This window comes from Gobio gobio, assembly GCF_949357685.1.
Source record: "Gobio gobio genome assembly, chromosome: 7".
NCBI lineage: Eukaryota > Metazoa > Chordata > Actinopteri > Cypriniformes > Gobionidae > Gobio > Gobio gobio.
In genome coordinates this window covers 58,764,648-58,789,565 of record NC_137103.1, presented here as the reverse complement: position 1 = coordinate 58,789,565, position 24,918 = coordinate 58,764,648, and the positions used below count along the sequence as shown (strand labels likewise).

The following is a 24,918-nucleotide window of genomic DNA, read 5'->3' as shown; positions in this document are numbered from 1 at the left end:
GTTTTAAGAGTTGTTCAGTCGAGAATGTAGTTTTTCTTCATCTTCATTCAGAAATGTACGTTTGCAAGTGTTCAGTGTCAGTGGTTGCGATGTGTGATGGTCAAATCGGTGTATTCTTGCAACAATTTTTCATCGCTAAGATTGTCCAAAGGGTTCTCCCTATCCCTAAAAACTCTTGCCACATAATGATCTTCAGCTGGTTCATAAATTCAGCCATGTCGTCTTATTTTTGTCCGCGTTACTCTTAAGGTTACGATTTCCAAACCTTAAGTTATACTTAGGGAAATGACCGTTAAGGGGTTTTATGCAACACTTAACGCTTTTTAAGGGATCACTTAAGTGAAAAAACAGCATTTAAGGGGAATTCTAAGAGTTTATGATGTTTCACTTAAAGAAACTGTTTTTCTGCAACACTCTTAGGTTTAAGGGAAACATGAGGGCGAACTTAAGGGAAAATCACACTTAAGGTGCTTTATGCAACCGGGCACTGTTCTTTCCTTTAATATATATATCATGTTCAGGTATTGATACAACAAAATATTCTGTGGGCCTTGGAAGGTTTGTGAAAATTATCAAAAACGCTGGTGGGGAAAGAGTTAAGCGAATGTTTGTGTTGATATCCAATTTGCACACATCACAAGCAGAACCACTGGTTTATATTGAAGTGGTTTGTTTTGTTGCAAGCACTTTACCTTCTCCAGGTAGACCGTCCCGGCCCAGGATGAAAAGCTTATAACCGTACCGGCCCTCTAAGACCTGCGGTAAAGTATTCATCGCAAAGACCTCAGCCTTTTCGCTTGAGCCATCAAGGACTCTCGGATAGGCAATGTAGGCGTCATACTGCTTACCATCACCATCTAGAAGAAACGACAGCAAAAACACATTTTCAGCATGTTTTGTATTTGTAGTGGAAGGTGTGAACTCTAGTCAGTGTGGCTTGCGCAATTTCCAAGTAACTGTATATTTCCTGTTTATGTGACTACCTGTGGTTTTGTAGAGGAAGGGAAACAGAGTTCGGACCCACAAGGCCAGCTCCACCTTGAATATGGTGCACAGAAGCACTCCAATCACGAAAAGCAATGCCAGCGAGCCCAGCAGAAGCCCGAGGGGCAAGATAAAGTTCGGACCTGTGGATGTAGGCAGAGCGCAAAAAAATCTGCTTATGTGTTGCTAGTATAATACAAAAGTGAAAGTATATCATATGCTTGATCATGAGCTTGCTTTTAGAAAATGTATTTTCCATAGACCAATCTTCAAAATCATTTGAAAGCAACAAAAACTTAAAAATGTCATTCTTCAAACACAGAAAAAATAATAAATATGTTTTAATAAATAAATAAGACAAATTTCAATTATTTGATTTATATTCAACTATTAAAACTACTAACCCACTGCTCAACTTAACCCACAGCTCAACTTAACCCACCGCTCAACTTAACCCACAGCTCAACTTAACCCACTGCTCACTTAACCCACAACTCAACTTAACCCACCGCTCAACTTAACCCACCGCTCAACTTAACCCACCGCTCAACTTAACCCACCGCTCACTTAACCCACAGCTCAACTTAACCCACCGCTCAACTTAACCCACAACTCAACTTAACCCACAACTCAACTTAACCCACAGCTCAACTTAACCCACCGCTCAACTTAACCCACCGCTCAACTTAACCCACCGCTCACTTAACCCACAGCTCAACTTAACCCACCGCTCAACTTAACCCACCGCTCAACTTAACCCACAGCTCAACTTAACCCACAGCTCAACTTAACCCACAGCTCAACTTAACCCACCACTCAACTTAACCCACCACTCAACTTAACCCACCACTCAACTTAACCCACCGCTCAACTTAACCCACTGCTCACTTAACCCACAGCTCAACTTAACCCACAGCTCAACTCAACCCACAGCTAAACTTAACCCACAGCTCAACTTAACCCACCGCTCAACTTAACCCACAGCTCAACTTAACCCACTGCTCACTTAACCCACAGCTCAACTTAACCCACAGCTCAACTTAACCCAATGCTCAACTTAACCCACCGCTCAACTTAACCTTCCGCTCAACTTAACCCACCGCTCAACTTAACCTACCGCTCAACTTAACCCACAGCTCAACTTAACCTACCGCTCAACTTAACCCACCGCTCAACTTAACCCACAGCTCAACTTAACCCACTGCTCACTTAACCCACAGCTCAACTTAACCCACTACTCAACTTAACCCACTGCTCAATTTAACCCACTGCTCAACTTAACCTACCGCTCAACTTAACCCACTGCTCAACTTAACCCACTGCTCAACTTAACCCACTGCTCAACTTAACCCAATGCTCATCTTAACCCACCGCTCAACTTAACCCACAGCTCAACTTAACCCACTGCTCAACTTAACCCACTGCTCAACTTAACCCACTGCTCAACTTAACCCAATGCTCATCTTAACCCACCGCTCAACTTAACCCACAGCTCAACTTAACCCACTGCTCAACTTAACCCTGCTCAACTTAACCCACTGCTCAACTTAACCCACTGCTCAACTTAACCCAATGCTCATCTTAACCCACCGCTCAACTTAACCCACAGCTCAACTTAACCCACTGCTCAACTTAACCCACTGCTCAACTTAACCCACTGCTCAACTTAACCCAATGCTCATCTTAACCCACCGCTCAACTTAACCCACAGCTCAACTTAACCCACTGCTCAACTTAACCCTGCTCAACTTAACCCACTGCTCAACTTAACCCACTGCTCAACTTAACCGACTGCTCAACTTAACCCACAGCTCAACTTAACCCACTGCTCACTTAACCCACAGCTCAACTTAACCCACTGCTCAACTTAACCCACTGCTCACTTAACCCACAGCTCAACTTAACCCACTGCTCAACTTAACCCACAGCTCAACTTAACCCACAGCTCAACTTAACCCACTGCTCACTTAACCCACAGCTCAACTTAACCCACAGCTCAACTTAACCCACAGCTTAACTTAACCCACAGCTCAACTTAACCCACCGCTCAACTTAACCCACCGCTCAACTTAACCCACCGCTCAGCTTAACCCACAGCTCAACTTAACCCACCGCTCAGCTTAACCCACAGCTCAACTTAACCCACCGCTCAACTTAACCCACCGCTCAGCTTAACCCACCGCTCAACTCAACCCACAGCTCAACTCAACCCACAGCTAAACTTAACCCACAGCTCAACTTAACCCACAGCTCAACTTAACCCACTGCTCACTTAACCCACAGCTCAACTTAACCCACAGCTCACTTAACCCACAGCTCAACTTAACCCACTGCTCACTTAACCCACACCTCAATTTAACCCACCGCTCAACTTAACCCACCGCTCAGCTTAACCCACAGCTCAACTTAACCCACCGCTCAACTTAACCCACAGCTCAACTTAACCCACTGCTCAACTTAACCCACAGCTCAACTTAACCCACAGCACAATTTAACCCACTGCTCAACTTAACCCACCGCTCAGCTTAACCCACAGCTCAACTTAACCCACCGCTTAACTTAACCCACAGCTCAACTTAACCCACCGCTCACTTAACCCACAGCTCAACTTAACCCACAGCTCAACTTAACCCACAGCTCAACTTAACCCACAGCTCAACTTAACCCACCGCTCAACTTAACCCACCGCTCACTTAACCCACAGCTCAACTTAACCCACAGCTCAACTTAACCCACAGCTCAACTTAACCCACAGCTCAACTTAACCCACAGCTCAACTTAACCCACAGCTCAACTTAACCCACAGCTCAACTTAACCCACAGCTCAACTTAACCCACCGCTCAACTTAACCCACTGCTCACTTAACCCACAGCTCAACTTAACCCACAGCTCACTTAACCCACAGCTCAACTTAACCCACTGCTCACTTAACCCACACCTCAATTTAACCCACCGCTCAACTTAACCCACCGCTCAGCTTAACCCACAGCTCAACTTAACCCACCGCTCAACTTAACCCACAGCTCAACTTAACCCACTGCTCAACTTAACCCACAGCTCAACTTAACCCACAGCACAATTTAACCCACTGCTCAACTTAACCCACCGCTCAGCTTAACCCACAGCTCAACTTAACCCACCGCTTAACTTAACCCACAGCTCAACTTAACCCACCGCTCACTTAACCCACAGCTCAACTTAACCCACAGCTCAACTTAACCCACAGCTCAACTTAACCCACAGCTCAACTTAACCCACAGCTCAACTTAACCCACAGCTCAACTTAACCCACCGCTCAACTTAACCCACCGCTCACTTAACCCACAGCTCAACTTAACCCACAGCTCAACTTAACCCACAGCTCAACTTAACCCACAGCTCAACTTAACCCACAGCTCAACTTAACCCACAGCTCAACTTAACCCACAGCTCAACTTAACCCACAGCTCAACTTAACCCACCGCTCAACTTAACCCACCGCTCACTTAACCCACAGCTCAACTTAACCCACAGCTCAACTTAACCCACAGCTCAACTTAACCCACAGCTCAACTTAATCCTGAATGGACTGATGAGAAAGTGTTTTGTGCTTCTGCCGCACCTTCAGGGATGAGTGAGAACTGGCCGGTCGGGGCTCCTCGGCTATTGACGGCCATACAGGTGAAGTTTAGATAGAAATCTTCCTCCGACACATCTGACATGGACAGTGTGCGCACAAGAACAAAACCCTCCTCCGTTCTGCTTTCACTTTAAGAGGAAAGGACAGTTACACTTTCAACTCAAAATTATATTAATATTCACCATTATAACAACTCCTACTGATAAACATGAACATTTACCTACATATATATTTTTTACCAAATCATTGAATTACTAAAATAAATCCCACACAGAAACTATGAAAAATGAGTAAATATACGTATGGCAAGTCTTTTTCTTTTTACAATTAGTTATCTTTTATATACATATCAAAATCTATTTTCCTTGCATCTGTCGTGAGTCAGGAAAGAAACACGCATGAAGAAACTACATGAGAATATTCCTACAGGTCTGAAATATAAGCCAAGTAATGGCATTGGCAATGTATAATTGTGACAGTTTTGACTGGGAAAAATCAATGAAAATGTTTTATATATTAAATAATCATGTGGTAACAGCTATTTTTGTATTATCCAATAATTTAAATACAAGGTTACAAATGAAAGGTGCTTCGTTTATTTTGAGCATTTTCTTCTTTAATCTAGTAGGAACTTTATCAAACGATTATTCCTAATAAATGTATAAATCTAGTCTGTATAGTTTCAAACTCTCCCTGTCTTTGTCTGATCTGAAACTGAACTCAGTACGCACTTCATGGCTTTCTGATGAACGCGATGCGACGTGTTTAGGGAGATAAAATCCTCTTCCAGTGTTTCTCTTGATTGAACTTTCCACAGCACTTCAACCATGGGAATGCCTTGACCCGGCACGACGACCACACAATTCTTCCTGAAGGATGAACCTGAAAAACAAACAAATACAGCTGGAGCTGAGAGTATTCTCTGACTCCCACAACAACACGAGCCCATTCCTGTACATTAAATACCAATGCACAATACATTTTTTACACGTCTTTTTTCATATTAGTTATTTAATAAATGTTTTAGAAGTATTGTTCATTGCTAGTTCATGTTAACTAAGTTAACATAGTTAAAGCTGCAGTGTGTAAGTCGCCATCTCTGTTTGAAACCCGTCTTGGGAGTACGACCAAAATAATATGTTCCACTGGAAAATGTCTTTCTCTTTTGTTCGGAGCAAATTAGAAAAAAAGTACAATAAATCACGCTACCAACGGTGATTAAATCTAACAATCGCTTCTCTCTCATATCACATCAAACCATGCAATTTATTATTATTGTTATACTTTGTTCTCAAATTGTTAATGTTAACAACATCAGCATTGCGTGACTGTGTGTATTTAGTGTGTATAATGCTGCGTTCACACCAAACGCGAATAGAGCGTCAAAATCTCGTGTACCGTGCCTAGTTGGACACTTGAACATTGTGAATCCATTTGCAACAGCGAATTGGACACGCGTATAAATCGAGCATTTGAAGCGAAATAGACGCGCGTTTAAGGAGAAATATGTCATAAAACACCACTCTGCCTCTTTCATTTTCATTATAAATATATATTAAACATTAATAGCCACACAAATGTTGTCCAGGCGGAAAAATTCCATCAAATTTTTCAACTTGGGCATCAGACGTGAATTCGCTTCAAACGAGTGAATGCACAAAAAGCATCACTCGCACGTAACGTGGATCACGCAAGACGCTCAATTTGCATCAAATTTGCGTCAACATGCCTTTCTATTGACTTAACATTGAAATAACTCGCTCCTCACGCTCTATTCGCGTCTAGTGTGAACGCAGCATTAGTGTTACCTGTCGATTTCAGTTTCTGTACGGTCTAATATTTTGCTTTTGACTGCGGGTGAATCTCCAGTCGTCACTGATGATATGTCTAATTTCGAGAAAAGGCTATAAATGATCATTGTGCATTATCCTGCTGGAAGTAGCCATCAGAGGATGGGGACATGGTGCTCATAAAGGGATGGACATGGGCAGAAACAATGCTCAGGTAGGCCGTGGCATTTAAACCATGCCCAATTGGCACTAAGGGGCCTAAAGTGTGCCAAGAAAACATCCCCCACACCATTACACCACCACCACCAGCCTGCACAGTGGGAACAAGGCATGATGGATCCATGTTCTCATTCTGTTTACGCCAAATTCTGACTCTACCATCTGAATGTCTCAACAGAAATCCAGACTCATCAGACCAGACAACATTTTTCCAGTCTTCAACTGTCCAATTTTGGTGAGCTGGTGCAAATTGTCGCCTCTTTTTCCTATTTGTAGTGGAGATGAGTGGTACCCGGTGGGGTCTTCTGCTGTTGTAGCCCATCCGCCTCAAGGTTGTGTGTGTTGTGGCTTCACAAATGCTTTGCTGCAGACCTCGGTTGTAACGAGTGGTTATTTCAGTCAAAGTTGCTCTTCTATCAGCTTGAATCAGTCGGCCCATTCTCCTCTGACCTCTAGCATCAACAAGGCATTTTCTCCCACAGGACTGCCGCATACTGGATGCTTTTCCCTTTTCACTCCATTCTTTGTAAACCCTAGAAATGGTTGTGCGTGAAAATCCCAGTAACTGAGCAGATTGTGAAATACTCAGACCGGCCCGTCTGGCACCAACAACCATGCCACGCTCAAAATGGCTTAAATCTCCTTTCTTTCCCATTCTGACATTCAGTGTGGAGTTCAGGAGATTGTCTTGACCAGGACCACACCCCTAAATACACTGAAGACACTGCCATGTGATTGGTTGATTAGATCATTGCATTAATGAGAAATTGAACAGGTGTTCCTAATAATCCTTTAGGTAATACGTAATACTCAAATTATAACACAGGATTACAGGCTCGCCGTTGTGAATTGGGCTACGGTAAGGAGATGGTTTTGAACACTGGCTGGTTACGAACTTGCTCAAAATTTGATTTTGGATCATTTTTAACCAAAAAAAGTTACAGACTGCAGCTTTAACTAAAGCAACAAATGAGCTGACGCAGCTTTTTTCTACATATCCCAGTCTTTTGTGAGCTCATTGTTTCTGCCTTAAATGAACACATTGTTAGCGAAGGGTGTGTTTGTATATGGACAGAGTCTAAAAACACTTTACAAATAAATGTGAATTGAATTGAACAAATTGAACTTTATTGTAAGGCATTAGCGTCAGTTTAGTTGCAGGATGTGGATATTAATGCAGGAAATAACTGAACTTTGAGTGTACAGAACAAAAATAATGAGTAGCTGAAAAACTAAATATATTCTGATAAATAAATGAGACGGTCCAGCTTACCCCACTCAACTTTGATGATCTCATTAACCGGCTCAATCATTCGTGGATTCTCTAAATATTCATCTGCAACAATAAAAAACAATATTGAGAAAATGCTTTAGTTTTAGAGACAAAGCCTTTTTGGAGCCGTGTCTAGTGTGCATGATTATTAACATCCATCATTCAGAGCTAAACATGTGTGTGAATACAAGAAAAGATTAAATATGTGTGTGAATACAAGAAAAGATTAAATATGTGTGTGAATACAAGAAAAGATTAAATATGTGTGTGAATACAAGAAAAGATTAAACATGTGTGTGAATATAAGAAAAGATTAAATATGTGTGTGAATATAAGAAAAGATTAAATATGTGTGTGAATATAAGAAAAGATTAAATATGTGTGTGAATTTAAGAAAAGATTAAATATGTGTGTGAATATAAGAAAAGATTAAATATGTGTGTGAATTTAAGAAAAGATTAAACTTCTTCACTTCCACTTTCCCACTTCTCACCTTTGCTTTACTTCTTCTCTCCATTACACAGTGTTTGTGTGATTTGGCACCTCTTGTGTAATGTGTGGGTTAGTGTGATCTCTATCTGATGCATGTATCAATGCAATATAACCGTACATAATAAACACTCACCGTGAACTTCACAATCTATAGATTCGGCCATTTCCCCGGAGACTCCACCCAAACTAAAGCTCATTCTGCAGGTGTAGAATCCGGCGTCATCGAGCTGGACGTCACGGATGATCAGGATATCCTTATTAGGAGAAAACTTATCATCTCCTCGAAGGGGCTCACAGTTCTGAGGATCAGAGAATAGAGCTATATCAGAATTGAGTTATATCAGAATAGAGTTATATCAGAATAGAGCTATATCAGAATAGAGTTATATCAGAATAGAGTTATATCAGAATAGAGCTATATCAGAATAGAGTTATATCAGAATAGAGTTATATCAGAATAGAGTTATATCAGAATAGAGTTATATCAGAATAGAGTTATATCAGAGGACAGCAGATAGAATAGAGTTATATCAGAATAGAGTTATATCAGAATAGAGTTATATCAGAATAGAGCTATGACAGAATAGAGTTATATCAGAATAGAGCTATATCAGAATAGAGTTATATCAGAATAGAGTTATATCAGAATAGAGTTATATCAGAAAAGAGTTATATCAGAATAGAGCTATGTCAGAATAGAGTTATATCAGAATAGAGTTATATCAGAATAGAGCTATATCAGAATAGAGTTATATCAGAACAGAGCTATATCAGAATAGCTATATCAGAATAGAGCTATATAAGAATAGAGTTATATCAGAATAGAGTTATATCAGAATAGAGTTATATCAGAATAGAGCTATATCAGAATAGAGTTATATCAGAATAGAGTTATATCAGAATAGAGCTATGTCAGAATAGAGTTATATCAGAATAGAGTTATATCAGAATAGAGCTATGTCAGAATAGAGTTATATCAGAGGACAGCAGATAGAATAGAGTTATATCAGAAAAGAGTTATATCAGAATAGAGCTATGTCAGAATAGAGTTATATCAGAGGACAGCAGATAGAATAGAGTTATATCAGAATAGAGTTATATCAGAATAGAGCTATGTCAGAATAGAGTTATATCAGAATAGAGTTATATCAGAATAGAGTTATATCAGAATAGAGTTCTCAGAATAGAGCTATATCAGAATAGAGTTATATCAGAATAGAGTTATATCAGAATAGAGCTATATCAGAATAGTTATATCAGAATAGAGTTATATCAGAATAGAGCTATATCAGAATAGAGTTCTATCAGAATAGAGCTATATCAGAATAGTTATATCAGAATAAAGTTCTATCAGAATAGAGTTATATCAGAATAGAGCTATATCAGAATAGAGTTATATCAGAATAGAGTTATATCAGAATAGAGCTATATCAGAATAGAGTTATAACAGAATAGAGTTATATCAGAATAGAGTTATATCAGAATAGAGCTATATCAGAATAGTTATATCAGAATAAAGTTCTATCAGAATAGAGTTATATCAGAATAGAGCTATATCAGAATAGAGTTATATCAGAATAGAGTTATATCAGAATAGAGCTATATCAGAATAGAGTTATATCAGAATAGTTATATCAGAATAGAGTTATATCAGAACAGAGCTATATCAGAATAGAGTTATATCAGAATAGTTATATCAGAATAAAGTTCTATCAGAATAGAGTTATATCAGAATAGAGCTATATCAGAATAGAGTTATATCAGAATAGAGTTATATCAGAATAGAGTTATATCAGAATAGAGTTATATCAGAATAGAGTTATATCAGAACAGAGCTATATCAGAATAGAGTTATATCAGAATAGAGTTATATCAGAATAGAGTTATATCAGAATAGAGCTATATCAGAATAGAGTTATATCAGAACAGAGCTATATCAGAATAGAGTTATATCAGAATAGAGCTATATCAGAATAGAGTTATATCAGAATAGAGTTATATCAGAATAGAGCTATATCAGAATAGAGTTATATCAGAATAGAGTTATATCAGAACAGAGCTAAATCAGAACAGAGCTATATCAGAATAGAGTTATATCAGAATAGAGTTATATCAGAGGACAGCAGATAGAATAGAGTTATATCAGAATAGAGTTATATCAGAATAGAGCTATGTCAGAATAGAGCTATATCAGAATAGAGTTATATCAGAATAGAGTTATATCAGAATAGAGTTATATCAGAATAGAGCTATATCAGAATAGTTATATCAGAATAAAGTTCTATCAGAATAGAGTTATATCAGAATAGAGCTATATCAGAATAGAGTTATATCAGAATAGAGTTATATCAGAATAGAGCTATATCAGAATAGAGTTATATCAGAATAGAGCTATATCAGAATAGAGTTATATCAGAATAGAGTTATATCAGAATAGAGCTATATCAGAATAGTTATATCAGAATAAAGTTCTATCAGAATAGAGTTATATCAGAATAGAGCTATATCAGAATAGAGTTATATCAGAATAGAGTTATATCAGAATAGAGTTATATCAGAATAGAGTTCTCAGAATAGAGCTATATCAGAATAGAGTTATATCAGAATAGAGTTATATCAGAATAGAGCTATATCAGAATAGTTATATCAGAATAGAGTTATATCAGAATAGAGCTATATCAGAATAGAGTTCTATCAGAATAGAGCTATATCAGAATAGTTATATCAGAATAAAGTTCTATCAGAATAGAGTTATATCAGAATAGAGCTATATCAGAATAGAGTTATATCAGAATAGAGTTATATCAGAATAGAGCTATATCAGAATAGAGTTATAACAGAATAGAGTTATATCAGAATAGAGTTATATCAGAATAGAGCTATATCAGAATAGTTATATCAGAATAAAGTTCTATCAGAATAGAGTTATATCAGAATAGAGCTATATCAGAATAGAGTTATATCAGAATAGAGTTATATCAGAATAGAGCTATATCAGAATAGAGTTATATCAGAATAGTTATATCAGAATAGAGTTATATCAGAACAGAGCTATATCAGAATAGAGTTATATCAGAATAGTTATATCAGAATAAAGTTCTATCAGAATAGAGTTATATCAGAATAGAGCTATATCAGAATAGAGTTATATCAGAATAGAGCTATATCAGAATAGAGTTATATCAGAATAGAGTTATATCAGAATAGAGTTATATCAGAATAGAGTTATATCAGAACAGAGCTATATCAGAATAGAGTTATATCAGAATAGAGTTATATCAGAATAGAGTTATATCAGAATAGAGCTATATCAGAATAGAGTTATATCAGAACAGAGCTATATCAGAATAGAGTTATATCAGAATAGAGCTATATCAGAATAGAGTTATATCAGAATAGAGTTATATCAGAATAGAGCTATATCAGAATAGAGTTATATCAGAATAGAGTTATATCAGAACAGAGCTATATCAGAATAGAGCTATATCAGAATAGAGTTATATCAGAATAGAGTTATATCAGAGGACAGCAGATAGAATAGAGTTATATCAGAATAGAGTTATATCAGAATAGAGCTATGTCAGAATAGAGCTATATCAGAATAGAGTTATATCAGAATAGAGTTATATCAGAATAGAGTTATATCAGAATAGAGCTATATCAGAATAGTTATATCAGAATAAAGTTCTATCAGAATAGAGTTATATCAGAATAGAGCTATATCAGAATAGAGTTATATCAGAATAGAGCTATATCAGAATAGAGTTATATCAGAATAGAGTTATATCAGAATAGAGCTATATCAGAATAGTTATATCAGAATAAAGTTCTATCAGAATAGAGTTATATCAGAATAGAGCTATATCAGAATAGAGTTATATCAGAATAGAGTTATATCAGAATAGAGTTATATCAGAATAGTTATATCAGAATAGAGTTATATCAGAACAGAGCTATATCAGAATAGAGTTATATCAGAATAGAGTTATATCAGAATAGAGTTATATCAGAATAGAGTTATATCAGAATAGAGTTATATCAGAATAGAGCTATATCAGAATAGAGTTATATCAGAACAGAGCTATATCGGAATAGAGTTATATCAGAATAGAGCTATATCAGAATAGAGTTATATCAGAATAGAGTTATATCAGAATAGAGCTATATCAGAATAGAGTTATATCAGAATAGAGTTATATCAGAACAGAGCTATATCAGAATAGAGTAATATCAGAATAGAGTTATATCAGAGGACAGCAGATAGAATAGAGTTATATCAGAATAGAGTTATATCAGAATAGAGCTATGTCAGAATAGAGTTATATCAGAATAGAGTTATATCAGAATAGAGCTATATCAGAATAGAGTTATATCAGAATAGTTATATCAGAATAGAGTTATATCAGAATAGAGTTATATCAGAATAGAGCTATATCAGAATAGAGTTATATCAGAATAGAGCTATATCAGAATAGAGTTATATCAGATTAGAGTTATATCAGAATAGAGCTATATCAGAATAGAGTTATATCAGAATAGAGCTATATCAGAATAGTTATATCAGAATAGAGTTATATCAGAATAGAGTTATATCAGAATAGAGTTATATCAGAAAAGAGTTATATCAGAATAGAGTTATATCAGAAAAGAGTTATATCAGAATAGAGTTATATCAGAATAAAGTTATATCAGAATAGTTATATCAGAATAGAGTTATATCAGAATAGAGTTATATTAGAATAGAGCTATATCAGAATAGAGTTATATCAGAATAGAGCTATATCAGAATAGAGTTATATCAGAATAGAGCTATATCAGAATAGAGTTATATCAGATTAGAGTTATATCAGAATAGAGCTATATCAGAATAGTTATATCAGAATAGAGTTATATCAGAATAGAGTTATATCAGAATAGTTATATCAGAATAGAGTTATATCAGAATAGAGTTATATCAGAATAGAGTTATATCAGAACAGAGCTATATCAGAATAGAGTTATATCAGAATAGAGTTATATCAGAATAGAGTTATATCAGAATAGAGCTATATCAGAATAGAGTTATATCAGAACAGAGCTATATCGGAATAGAGTTATATCAGAATAGAGCTATATCAGAATAGAGTTATATCAGAATAGAGTTATATCAGAATAGAGTTATATCAGAATAGAGTTATATCAGAATAGAGTTATATCAGAATAGAGCTATATCAGAATAGAGTTATATCAGAACAGAGCTATATCGGAATAGAGTTATATCAGAATAGAGCTATATCAGAATAGAGTTATATCAGAATAGAGTTATATCAGAATAGAGCTATATCAAAATAGAGTTATATCAGAATAGAGTTATATCAGAACAGAGCTATATCAGAATAGAGTAATATCAGAATAGAGTTATATCAGAGGACAGCAGATAGAATAGAGTTATATCAGAATAGAGTTATATCAGAATAGAGCTATGTCAGAATAGAGTTATATCAGAATAGAGTTATATCAGAATAGAGTTATATCAGAATAGAGTTATATCAGAAAAGAGTTATATCAGAATAGAGTTATATCAGAATAGAGTTATATCAGATTAGAGTTATATCAGAATAGAGCTATATCAGAATAGAGTTATATCAGAATAGAGCTATATCAGAATAGTTATATCAGAATAGAGTTATATCAGAATAGAGTTATATCAGAATAGAGTTATATCAGAATAGAGTTATATCAGAATAGAGCTATATCAGAATAGTTATATCAGAATAGAGTTATATCAGAATAGAGTTATATCAGAATAGAGCTATATCAGAATAGTTATATCAGAATAGAATTATATCAGAATAGAGTTATATCAGAATAGAGTTATATCAGAATAGTTATATCAGAATAGAGTTATATCAGAATAGAGTTATATCAGAATAGAGCTATATCAGAATAGAGTTATATCAGAATAGAGCTATATCAGAATAGAGTTATATCAGATTAGAGTTATATCAGAATAGAGCTATATCAGAATAGAGTTATATCAGAATAGAGCTATATCAGAATAGTTATATCAGAATAGAGTTATATCAGAATAGAGTTATATCAGAATAGAGTTATATCAGAAAAGAGTTATATCAGAATAGAGTTATATCAAAATAGAGCTATATCAGAATAGAGTTATAGAGCTATGTCAGAATAGAGCTATATCAGAATAGAGTTATATCAGAATAGAGTTATATCAGAATAGAGTTATATCAGAAAAGAGTTATATCAGAATAGAGTTATATCAGAATAAAGTTATATCAGAATAGTTATATCAGAATAGAGTTATATCAGAATAGAGTTATATTAGAATAGAGCTATATCAGAATAGAGTTATATCAGAATAGAGCTATATCAGAATAGAGTTATATCAGATTAGAGTTATATCAGAATAGAGCTATATCAGAATAGTTATATCAGAATAGAGTTATATCAGAATAGAGTTATATCAGAATAGAGTTATATCAGAATAGTTATATCAGAATAGAGTTATATCAGAATAGAGTTATATCAGAATAGAGTTATATCAGAACAGAGCTATATCAGAATAGAGTTATATCAGAATAGAGTTATATCAGAATAGAGTTATATCAGAATAGAGCTATATCAGAATAGAGTTATATCAGAACAGAGCTATATCGGAATAGAGTTATATCAGAATAGAGCTATATCAGAATAGAGTTATATCAGAATAGAGTTATATCAGAATAGAGCTATATCAGAATAGAGTTATATCAGATTAGAGTTATATCAGAATAGAGCTATATCAGAATAGTTATATCAGAATAGAGTTATATCAGAATAGAGTTATATCAGAATAGAGTTATATCAGAATAGTTATATCAGAATAGAGTTATATCAGAATAGAGTTATATCAGAATAGAGTTATATCAGAACAGAGCTATATCAGAATAGAGTTATATCAGAATAGAGTTATATCAGAATAGAGTTATATCAGAATAGAGCTATATCAGAATAGAGTTATATCAGAACAGAGCTATATCGGAATAGAGTTATATCAGAATAGAGCTATATCAGAATAGAGTTATATCAGAATAGAGTTATATCAGAATAGAGCTATATCAGAATAGAGTTATATCAGAATAGAGTTATATCAGAACAGAGCTATATCAGAATAGAGTAATATCAGAATAGAGTTATATCAGAGGACAGCAGATAGAATAGAGTTATATCAGAATAGAGTTATATCAGAATAGAGCTATGTCAGAATAGAGTTATATCAGAATAGAGTTATATCAGAATAGAGTTATATCAGAATAGAGTTATATCAGAAAAGAGTTATATCAGAATAGAGTTATATCAGAATAGAGCTATATCAGAATAGAGTTATATCAGAATAGTTATATCAGAATAGAGTTATATCAGAATAGAGTTATATCAGAATAGAGCTATATCAGAATAGAGTTATATCATAATAGAGCTATATCAGAATAGAGTTATATCAGATTAGAGTTATATCAGAATAGAGCTATATCAGAATAGAGTTATATTAGAATAGAGCTATATCAGAATAGAGTTATATCAGAATAGAGTTATATCAGAATAGAGTTATATCAGAATAGAGTTATATCAGAATAGAGTTATATCAGAAAAGAGTTATATCAGAATAGAGTTATATCAGAAAAGAGTTATATCAGAATAGAGTTATATCAGAATAAAGTTATATCAGAATAGTTATATCAGAATAGAGTTATATCAGAATAGAGTTATATTAGAATAGAGCTATATCAGAATAGAGTTATATCAGAATAGAGCTATATCAGAATAGAGTTATATCAGAATAGAGCTATATCAGAATAGAGTTATATCAGATCAGAGCTATATCAGAATAGAGTTATATCAGAATAGAGTTATATCAGAATAGAGTTATATCAGAACAGAGCTATATCAGAACAGAGTTATATCAGAATAGAGTTATATCAGAATAGTTATATCAGAATAGAGTTATATCAGAATAGAGTTATATTAGAATAGAGCTATATCAGAATAGAGTTATATCAGAATAGAGCTATATCAGAATAGAGTTATATCAGAATAGAGTTATATCAGAATAGAGCTATATCAGAATAGAGTTATATCAGATTAGAGTTATATCAGAATAGAGCTATATCAGAATAGAGTTATATCAGAATAGAGTTATATCAGAATAGAGTTATATCAGAATAGTTATATCAGAATAGAGTTATATCAGAATAGAGTTATATTAGAATAGAGTTATATCAGAATAGAGTTATATCAGAATAGAGCTATATCAGAATAGAGTTATATCAGAATAGAGCTATATCAGAATAGAGTTATATCAGATTAGAGTTATATCAGAATAGAGCTATATCAGAATAGTTATATCAGAATAGAGTTATATCAGAATAGAGTTATATCAGAATAGAGTTATATCAGAATAGAGCTATATCAGAATAGAGTTATATCAGAATAGAGCTATATCAGAATAGTTATATCAGAATAGAGTTATATCAGAGGACAGCAGATAGAATAGAGTTATATCAGAAAAGAGTTATATCAGAATAGAGCTATATCAGAATAGTTATATCAGAATAGAGTTATATCAGAATAGAGTTATATCAGATCAGAGCTATATCAGAATAGAGTTATATCAGAATAGAGTTATATCAGAATAGAGTTATATCAGAACAGAGCTATATCAGAACAGAGTTATATCAAAATAGAGCTATATCAGAATAGAGTTATATCAGAACAGAGCTATATCAGAATAGAGTTATATCAGAATAGTTATATCAGAATAGAGTTATATCAGAATAGAGCTATATAAGAATAGTTATATCAGAATAGAGTTATATCAGAATAGAGCTATATCAGAATAGAGCTATATCAGAATAGAGTTATATCAGAATAGAGTTATATCAGAATAGAGCTATATCAGAATAGAGTTATATCAGAATAGAGTTATATCAGAATAGAGCTATATCAGAATAGAGCTAAATCAGAATAGAGTTATATCAGAATAGAGTTATATCAGAATAGAGTTATATCAGAATAGAGCTATATAAGAATAGTTATATCAGAATAGAGTTATATCAGAACAGAGTTATATCAGAATAGAGCTATATCAGAATAGAGTTATATCAGAATAGAGTTATATCAGAATAGAGCTATATCAGAATAGAGCTAAATCAGAATAGAGTTATATCAGAATAGAGTTATATCAGAATAGAGTTATATCAGAATAGAGTTATATCAGAATAGAGTTATATCAGAATAGATCTATATCAGAATAGAGCTAAATCAGAATAGAGTTATATCAGAGGACAGCAGATAGAATAGAGTTATATCAGAAAAGAGTTATATCAGAATAGAGTTATATCAGAATAGTTATATCAGAATAGAGTTATATCAGAATAGAGTTATATCAGAACAGAGCTATATCAGAATAGTTATATCAGAATAGAGTTATATCAGAATAGAGTTATATCAGAAAAGAGTTATATCAGAATAGAGTTATATCAGAATAGAGTTATATCAGATTAGAGTTATATCAGAATAGAGCTATATCAGAATAGAGTTATATCAGAATAGAGCTATATCAGAATAGTTATATCAGAATAGAGTTATATCAGAATAGAGTTATATCAGAATAGAGTTATATCAGAATAGAGTTATATCAGAATAGAGCTATATCAGAATAGTTATATCAGAATAGAGATATATCAGAATAGAGTTATATCAGAATAGAGCTATATCAGAATAGTTATATCAGAATAGAATTATATCAGAATAGAGTTATATCAGAATAGAGTTATATCAGAATAGTTATATCAGAATAGAGTTATATCAGAATAGAGTTATATCAGAATAGAGCTATATCAGAATAGAGTTATATCAGAATAGAGCTATATCAGAATAGAGTTATATCAGATTAGAGTTATATCAGAATAGAGCTATATCAGAATAGAGTTATATCAGAATAGAGCTATATCAGAATAGTTATATCAGAATAGAGTTATATCAGAATAGAGTTATATCAGAATAGAGTTATATCAGAATAGAGTTATATCAGAAAAGAGTTATATCAGAATAGAGTTATATCAAAATAGAGCTATATCAGAATAGAGTTATAGAGCTATGTCAGAATAGAGCTATATCAGAATAGAGTTATATCAGAATAGAGTTATATCAGAATAGAGTTATATCAGAAAAGAGTTATATCAGAATAGAGTTATATCAGAATAAAGTTATATCAGAATAGTTATATCAGAATAGAGTTATATCAGAATAGAGTTATATTAGAATAGAGCTATATCAGAATAGAGTTATATCAGAATAGAGCTATATCAGAATAGAGTTATATCAGAATAGAGCTATATCAGAATAGAGTTATATCAGATTAGAGTTATATCAGAATAGAGCTATATCAGAATAGTTATATCAGAATAGAGTTATATCAGAATAGAGTTATATCAGAATAGAGTTATATCAGAATAGTTATATCAGAATAGAGTTATATCAGAATAGAGTTATATCAGAATAGAGTTATATCAGAACAGAGCTATATCAGAATAGAGTTATATCAGAATAGAGTTATATCAGAATAGAGTTATATCAGAATAGAGCTATATCAGAATAGAGTTATATCAGAACAGAGCTATATCGGAATAGAGTTATATCAGAATAGAGCTATATCAGAATAGAGTTATATCAGAATAGAGTTATATCAGAATAGAGCTATATCAGAATAGAGTTATATCAGATTAGAGTTATATCAGAATAGAGCTATATCAGAATAGTTATATCAGAATAGAGTTATATCAGAATAGAGTTATATCAGAATAGAGTTATATCAGAATAGTTATATCAGAATAGAGTTATATCAGAATAGAGTTATATCAGAATAGAGTTATATCAGAACAGAGCTATATCAGAATAGAGTTATATCAGAATAGAGTTATATCAGAATAGAGTTATATCAGAATAGAGCTATATCAGAATAGAGTTATATCAGAACAGAGCTATATCGGAATAGAGTTATATCAGAATAGAGCTATATCAGAATAGAGTTATATCAGAATAGAGCTATATCAGAATAGAGTTATATCAGAATAGAGCTATATCAGAATAGAGTTATATCAGAATAGAGTTATATCAGAACAGAGCTATATCAGAATAGAGTAATATCAGAATAGAGTTATATCAGAGGACAGCAGATAGAATAGAGTTATATCAGAATAGAGTTATATCAGAATAGAGCTATGTCAGAATAGAGTTATATCAGAATAGAGTTATATCAGAATAGAGTTATATCAGAATAGAGTTATATCAGAAAAGAGTTATATCAGAATAGAGTTATATCAGAATAGAGCTATATCAGAATAGAGTTATATCAGAATAGTTATATCAGAATAGAGTTATATCAGAATAGAGTTATATCAGAATAGAGCTATATCAGAATAGAGTTATATCAGAATAGAGCTATATCAGAATAGAGTTATATCAGATTAGAGTTATATCAGAATAGAGCTATATCAGAATAGAGTTATATCAGAATAGAGCTATATCAGAATAGTTATATCAGAATAGAGTTATATCAGAATAGAGTTATATCAGAATAGAGTTATATCAGAATAGAGTTATATCAGAAAAGAGTTATATCAGAATAGAGTTATATCAGAAAAGAGTTATATCAGAATAGAGTTATATCAGAATAAAGTTATATCAGAATAGTTATATCAGAATAGAGTTATATCAGAATAGAGTTATATTAGAATAGAGCTATATCAGAATAGAGTTATATCAGAATAGAGCTATATCAGAATAGAGTTATATCAGAATAGAGCTATATCAGAATAGAGTTATATCAGATCAGAGCTATATCAGAATAGAGTTATATCAGAATAGAGTTATATCAGAATAGAGTTATATCAGAACAGAGCTATATCAGAACAGAGTTATATCAGAATAGAGTTATATCAGAATAGTTATATCAGAATAGAGTTATATCAGAATAGAGTTATATTAGAATAGAGCTATATCAGAATAGAGTTATATCAGAATAGAGCTATATCAGAATAGAGTTATATCAGAATAGAGCTATATCAGAATAGAGTTATATCAGAATAGAGCTATATCAGAATAGAGTTATATCAGATTAGAGTTATATCAGAATAGAGCTATATCAGAATAGAGTTATATCAGAATAGAGTTATATCAGAATAGAGTTATATCAGAATAGTTATATCAGAATAGAGTTATATCAGAATAGAGTTATATTAGAATAGAGTTATATCAGAATAGAGTTATATCAGAATAGAGCTATATCAGAATAGAGTTATATCAGAATAGAGCTATATCAGAATAGAGTTATATCAGATTAGAGTTATATCAGAATAGAGCTATATCAGAATAGTTATATCAGAATAGAGTTATATCAGAATAGAGTTATATCAGAATAGAGTTATATCAGAATAGAGCTATATCAGAATAGAGTTATATCAGAATAGAGCTATATCAGAATAGTTATATCAGAATAGAGTTATATCAGAGGACAGCAGATAGAATAGAGTTATATCAGAAAAGAGTTATATCAGAATAGAGCTATATCAGAATAGTTATATCAGAATAGAGTTATATCAGAATAGAGTTATATCAGATCAGAGCTATATCAGAATAGAGTTATATCAGAATAGAGTTATATCAGAATAGAGTTATATCAGAACAGAGCTATATCAGAACAGAGTTATATCAAAATAGAGCTATATCAGAATAGAGTTATATCAGAACAGAGCTATATCAGAACAGAGCTATATCAGAATAGAGTTATATCAGAATAGTTATATCAGAATAGAGTTATATCAGAATAGAGCTATATAAGAATAGTTATATCAGAATAGAGTTATATCAGAATAGAGCTATATCAGAATAGAGTTATATCAGAATAGAGCTATATCAGAATAGAGTTATATCAGAATAGAGTTATATCAGAATAGAGCTATATCAGAATAGAGCTAAATCAGAATAGAGTTATATCAGAATAGAGTTATATCAGAATAGAGTTATATCAGAATAGAGTTATATCAGAATAGAGCTATATCAGAATAGAGCTAAATCAGAATAGAGTTATATCAGAGGACAGCAGATAGAATAGAGTTATATCAGAAAAGAGTTATATCAGAATAGAGTTATATCAGAATAGTTATATCAGAATAGAGTTATATCAGAATAGAGTTATATCAGAACAGAGCTATATCAGAATAGTTATATCAGAATAGAGTTATATCAGAATAGAGTTATATCAGAACAGAGCTATATCAGAATAGAGTTATATCAGAATAGAGCTATATCAGAACAGAGTTATATCAGAATAGAGTAATATCAGAACAGAGTTATATCAGAATAGAGTTATATCAGAACAGAGCTATATCAAAATAGAGTTATATCAGAACAGAGCTATATCAGAATAGAGTTATATCAGAATAGAGTTATATCAGAACAGAGCTATATCAGAACAGAGTTATATCAAAATAGAGCTATATCAGAATAGAGTTATATCAGAATAGTTATATCAGAATAGAGTTATATCAGAATAGAGTTATATCAGAATAGAGTTATATCAGAACAGAGCTATATCAGAACAGAGTTATATCAAAATAGAGTTATATCAGAATAGAGTTATATCAGAATAGTTATATCAGAATAGAGTTATATCAGAATAGAGCTATATAAGAATAGTTATATCAGAATAGAGTTATATCAGAATAGAGCTATATCAGAATAGAGTTATATCAGAATAGAGTTATATCAGAATAGAGTTATATCAGAATAGAGTTATATCAGAATAGAGTTATATCAGAATAGAGTTATATCAGAATAGAGCTATATCAGAACAGAGTTATATCAGAATAGAGTTATATCAGAATAGAGCTATATCAGAATAGAGTTATATCAGAACAGAGCTATATCAGAATAGAGTTATATCAGAATAGAGTTATATCAGAAAAGAGTTATATCAAAATAGAGTTATATCAGAACAGAGCTATATCAGAATAGAGTTATATCAGAATAGAGCTATATCAGAATAGAATTATATCAGAACAGAGCTATATCAGAATAGAGTTATATCAGAATAGAGTTATATCAGAATAGAGCTATATCAGAATAGAATTATATCAGAACAGAGCTATATCAGAATAGAGTTATATCAGAATAGAGTTATATCAGAATAGAGTTATATCAGAATAGAGCTATATCAAAATAGAGTTATATCAGAACAGAGCTATATCAGAATAGAGTTATATCAGAATAGAGCTATATCAGAATAGAATTATATCAGAACAGAGCTATATCAGAATAGAGTTATATCAGAACAGAGTTATATCAGAATAGAGCTATATCAGAATAGAATTATATCAGAATAGAGCTATATCAGAATAGAATTATATCAGAACAGAGTTATTTCAGAATAGAGTTATATCAGAACAGAGCTATATCAAAATAGAGTTATATCAGAACAGAGCTATATCAGAATAGAGTTATATCAGAATAGAGCTATATCAGAATAGAGTTATATCAGAATAGAGCTATATCAGAATAGAATTATATCAGAACAGAGCTATATCAGAATAGAGTTATATCAGAATAGAGCTATATCAGAATAGAATTATATCAGAATAGAGCTATATCAGAATAGAGTTATATCAGAATAGAGTTATATCAGAATAGAGTTATATCAGAATAGAGTTATATCAGAACAGAGCTATATCAGAATAGAGTTATATCAGAATAGAGTTATATCAGAATAGAGTTATATCAGAATAGAGCTATATCAGAATAGAGCTATATCAGAATAGAATTATATCAGAATAGAGTTATATCAGAATAGAGCTATATCAGAATAGAGCTATATCAGAATAGAGCTATATCAGAATAGAGTTATATCAGAATAGAGCTATATCAGAATAGAGCTATATCAGAATAGAGCTATATCAGAATAGAATTATATCAGAATAGAGTTATATTAGAGGACAGTAGACTTATATGTATGTATGAGGGGGGCTTCATGGACAAAAGTCTGGGAGCCGCTGCTCTAAGGCTGATCCCGTATGGAGATATGGGGCCCTATTTTAACGATCTAAAAACGCAAGTGTCAAAGCGCGAAGCGCAAGTAACTTTGTGGGCGGGTCTCGGCGCTGCTGCTATTTTCCCGGCGGGATAAATGGCTCTTGCGCCCGGCGCAAATCTAAAATGGGTTGGTCTGAAGTAGCTTCATTATTCATAGGTGTGGTTTGGGCGTAACGTGAATAAACCAATCCGAGCGTCATCCAACATTCCCTTTAAAAGCAGGTGCGCAAGTTCCATTATGGATTGCTATTATTATGGCGTATTTACCAGGCGCACGCCAGGAGCGGTTCACAGCCGAGGAGACTGATGTGCTTGTAAGAGCAGTGAAAGACAGAGAAGTGAAGTTGTAATGTTGTACATTATGGTAAAGGTGATTTCACAGCCTTTTTTTTTTCAGTCTTTCAGTTTTTTCAGTTTTTCAGTCGATTTTTTTTCCTGGTTCTTGACGGACAAACCAATTTGTCAGATGTCCTTATATACATATATGTCTTGCCACTATTGGGCAAACAGGTTTTATCCTTAATTATTACAATTAGCCTGAATCATTTGTAAGCTAGATTTATGCCTATTTTTTCACATCTTCGTGGCACACCACAATGATTTCCGTCATCTCATGTGTTAATATTTTTTTAGTGTAACAATTTATTTATTGTTATTATTGTTATTATGAGATTTGCAAAAATAACTGTTGCATCTGTGTAGATTACATGAGCAAAGTGTATGCGCGTTGTGCACGCTATACATTATGGTCAAGCATGCGCCCTTAAAATAGCATAATGAACAACGCGCAACGCGCCACTGACTTTAGACTAGGTTTTTTCTGGTCAGTGGCGCAATTGTTTAATGGAACAGCAAAATAGCACCAGGGATTGTTTGCGCCGGAACACGCCTCCTTTTTTGCGCTGAACCGCCCAGGGAGCGCAAGTTCATTCACTAGTTTAGCGACGTGCTTCTGTGGAGGGAAAAGCGCGCTTTGCGCGGGTGCAAAATAGGAATGACACATGCGTCGGTGTACAAAGTCAATTGCGCTGGGTGCAAGACAGGGCCCATGGTGTGTTTGTACCTTGTACCACTGGATGATGGGCTGATCCCGTATGGAGATATGGTGTGTTTGTACCTTGTACCACTGGATGATGGGCTGATCCCGTATGGAGATATGGTGTGTTTGTACCTTGTACCACTGGATGATGGGCTGATCCCGTATGGAGATATGGTGTGTTTGTACCTTGTACCACTGGATGATGGGCTGATCCACGCTCCTGAAGTATCTCCTGAGAGGGCAGGACAGGACGTCGTTGACCCGGGCACTGATGCTCTGCCCTCCCCTCTGCGGCCGCTCACAGTTCCCTGAGCTCATCCGGCTCACCACCAGCACTGCGGCCTGTCTGTAGCACTGACTCTGAGTCCTGAGGAC

At 33.5% G+C, this 24,918-nt stretch overlaps 1 protein-coding gene across 1 annotated transcript in view; it reads right to left on the bottom strand.

Moving 5' to 3' along the window:
* Positions 1-24,918, bottom strand: part of LOC307129454 (interleukin-1 receptor type 1) — a 47,105-nt gene that overhangs the window by 1,769 nt on the left and 20,418 nt on the right. The window contains exons 5-11 of the mRNA XM_079821881.1: positions 24,730-24,910; positions 8,512-8,677; positions 7,887-7,949; positions 5,336-5,486; positions 4,587-4,732; positions 984-1,127; positions 693-857 (exon numbers count right to left, since the gene is read on the bottom strand). Coding sequence (XP_079678007.1) covers positions 693-857; positions 984-1,127; positions 4,587-4,732; positions 5,336-5,486; positions 7,887-7,949; positions 8,512-8,677; positions 24,730-24,910 — 1,016 coding nt within the window. The remainder of the gene's footprint in view (positions 1-692; positions 858-983; positions 1,128-4,586; positions 4,733-5,335; positions 5,487-7,886; positions 7,950-8,511; positions 8,678-24,729; positions 24,911-24,918) is intronic.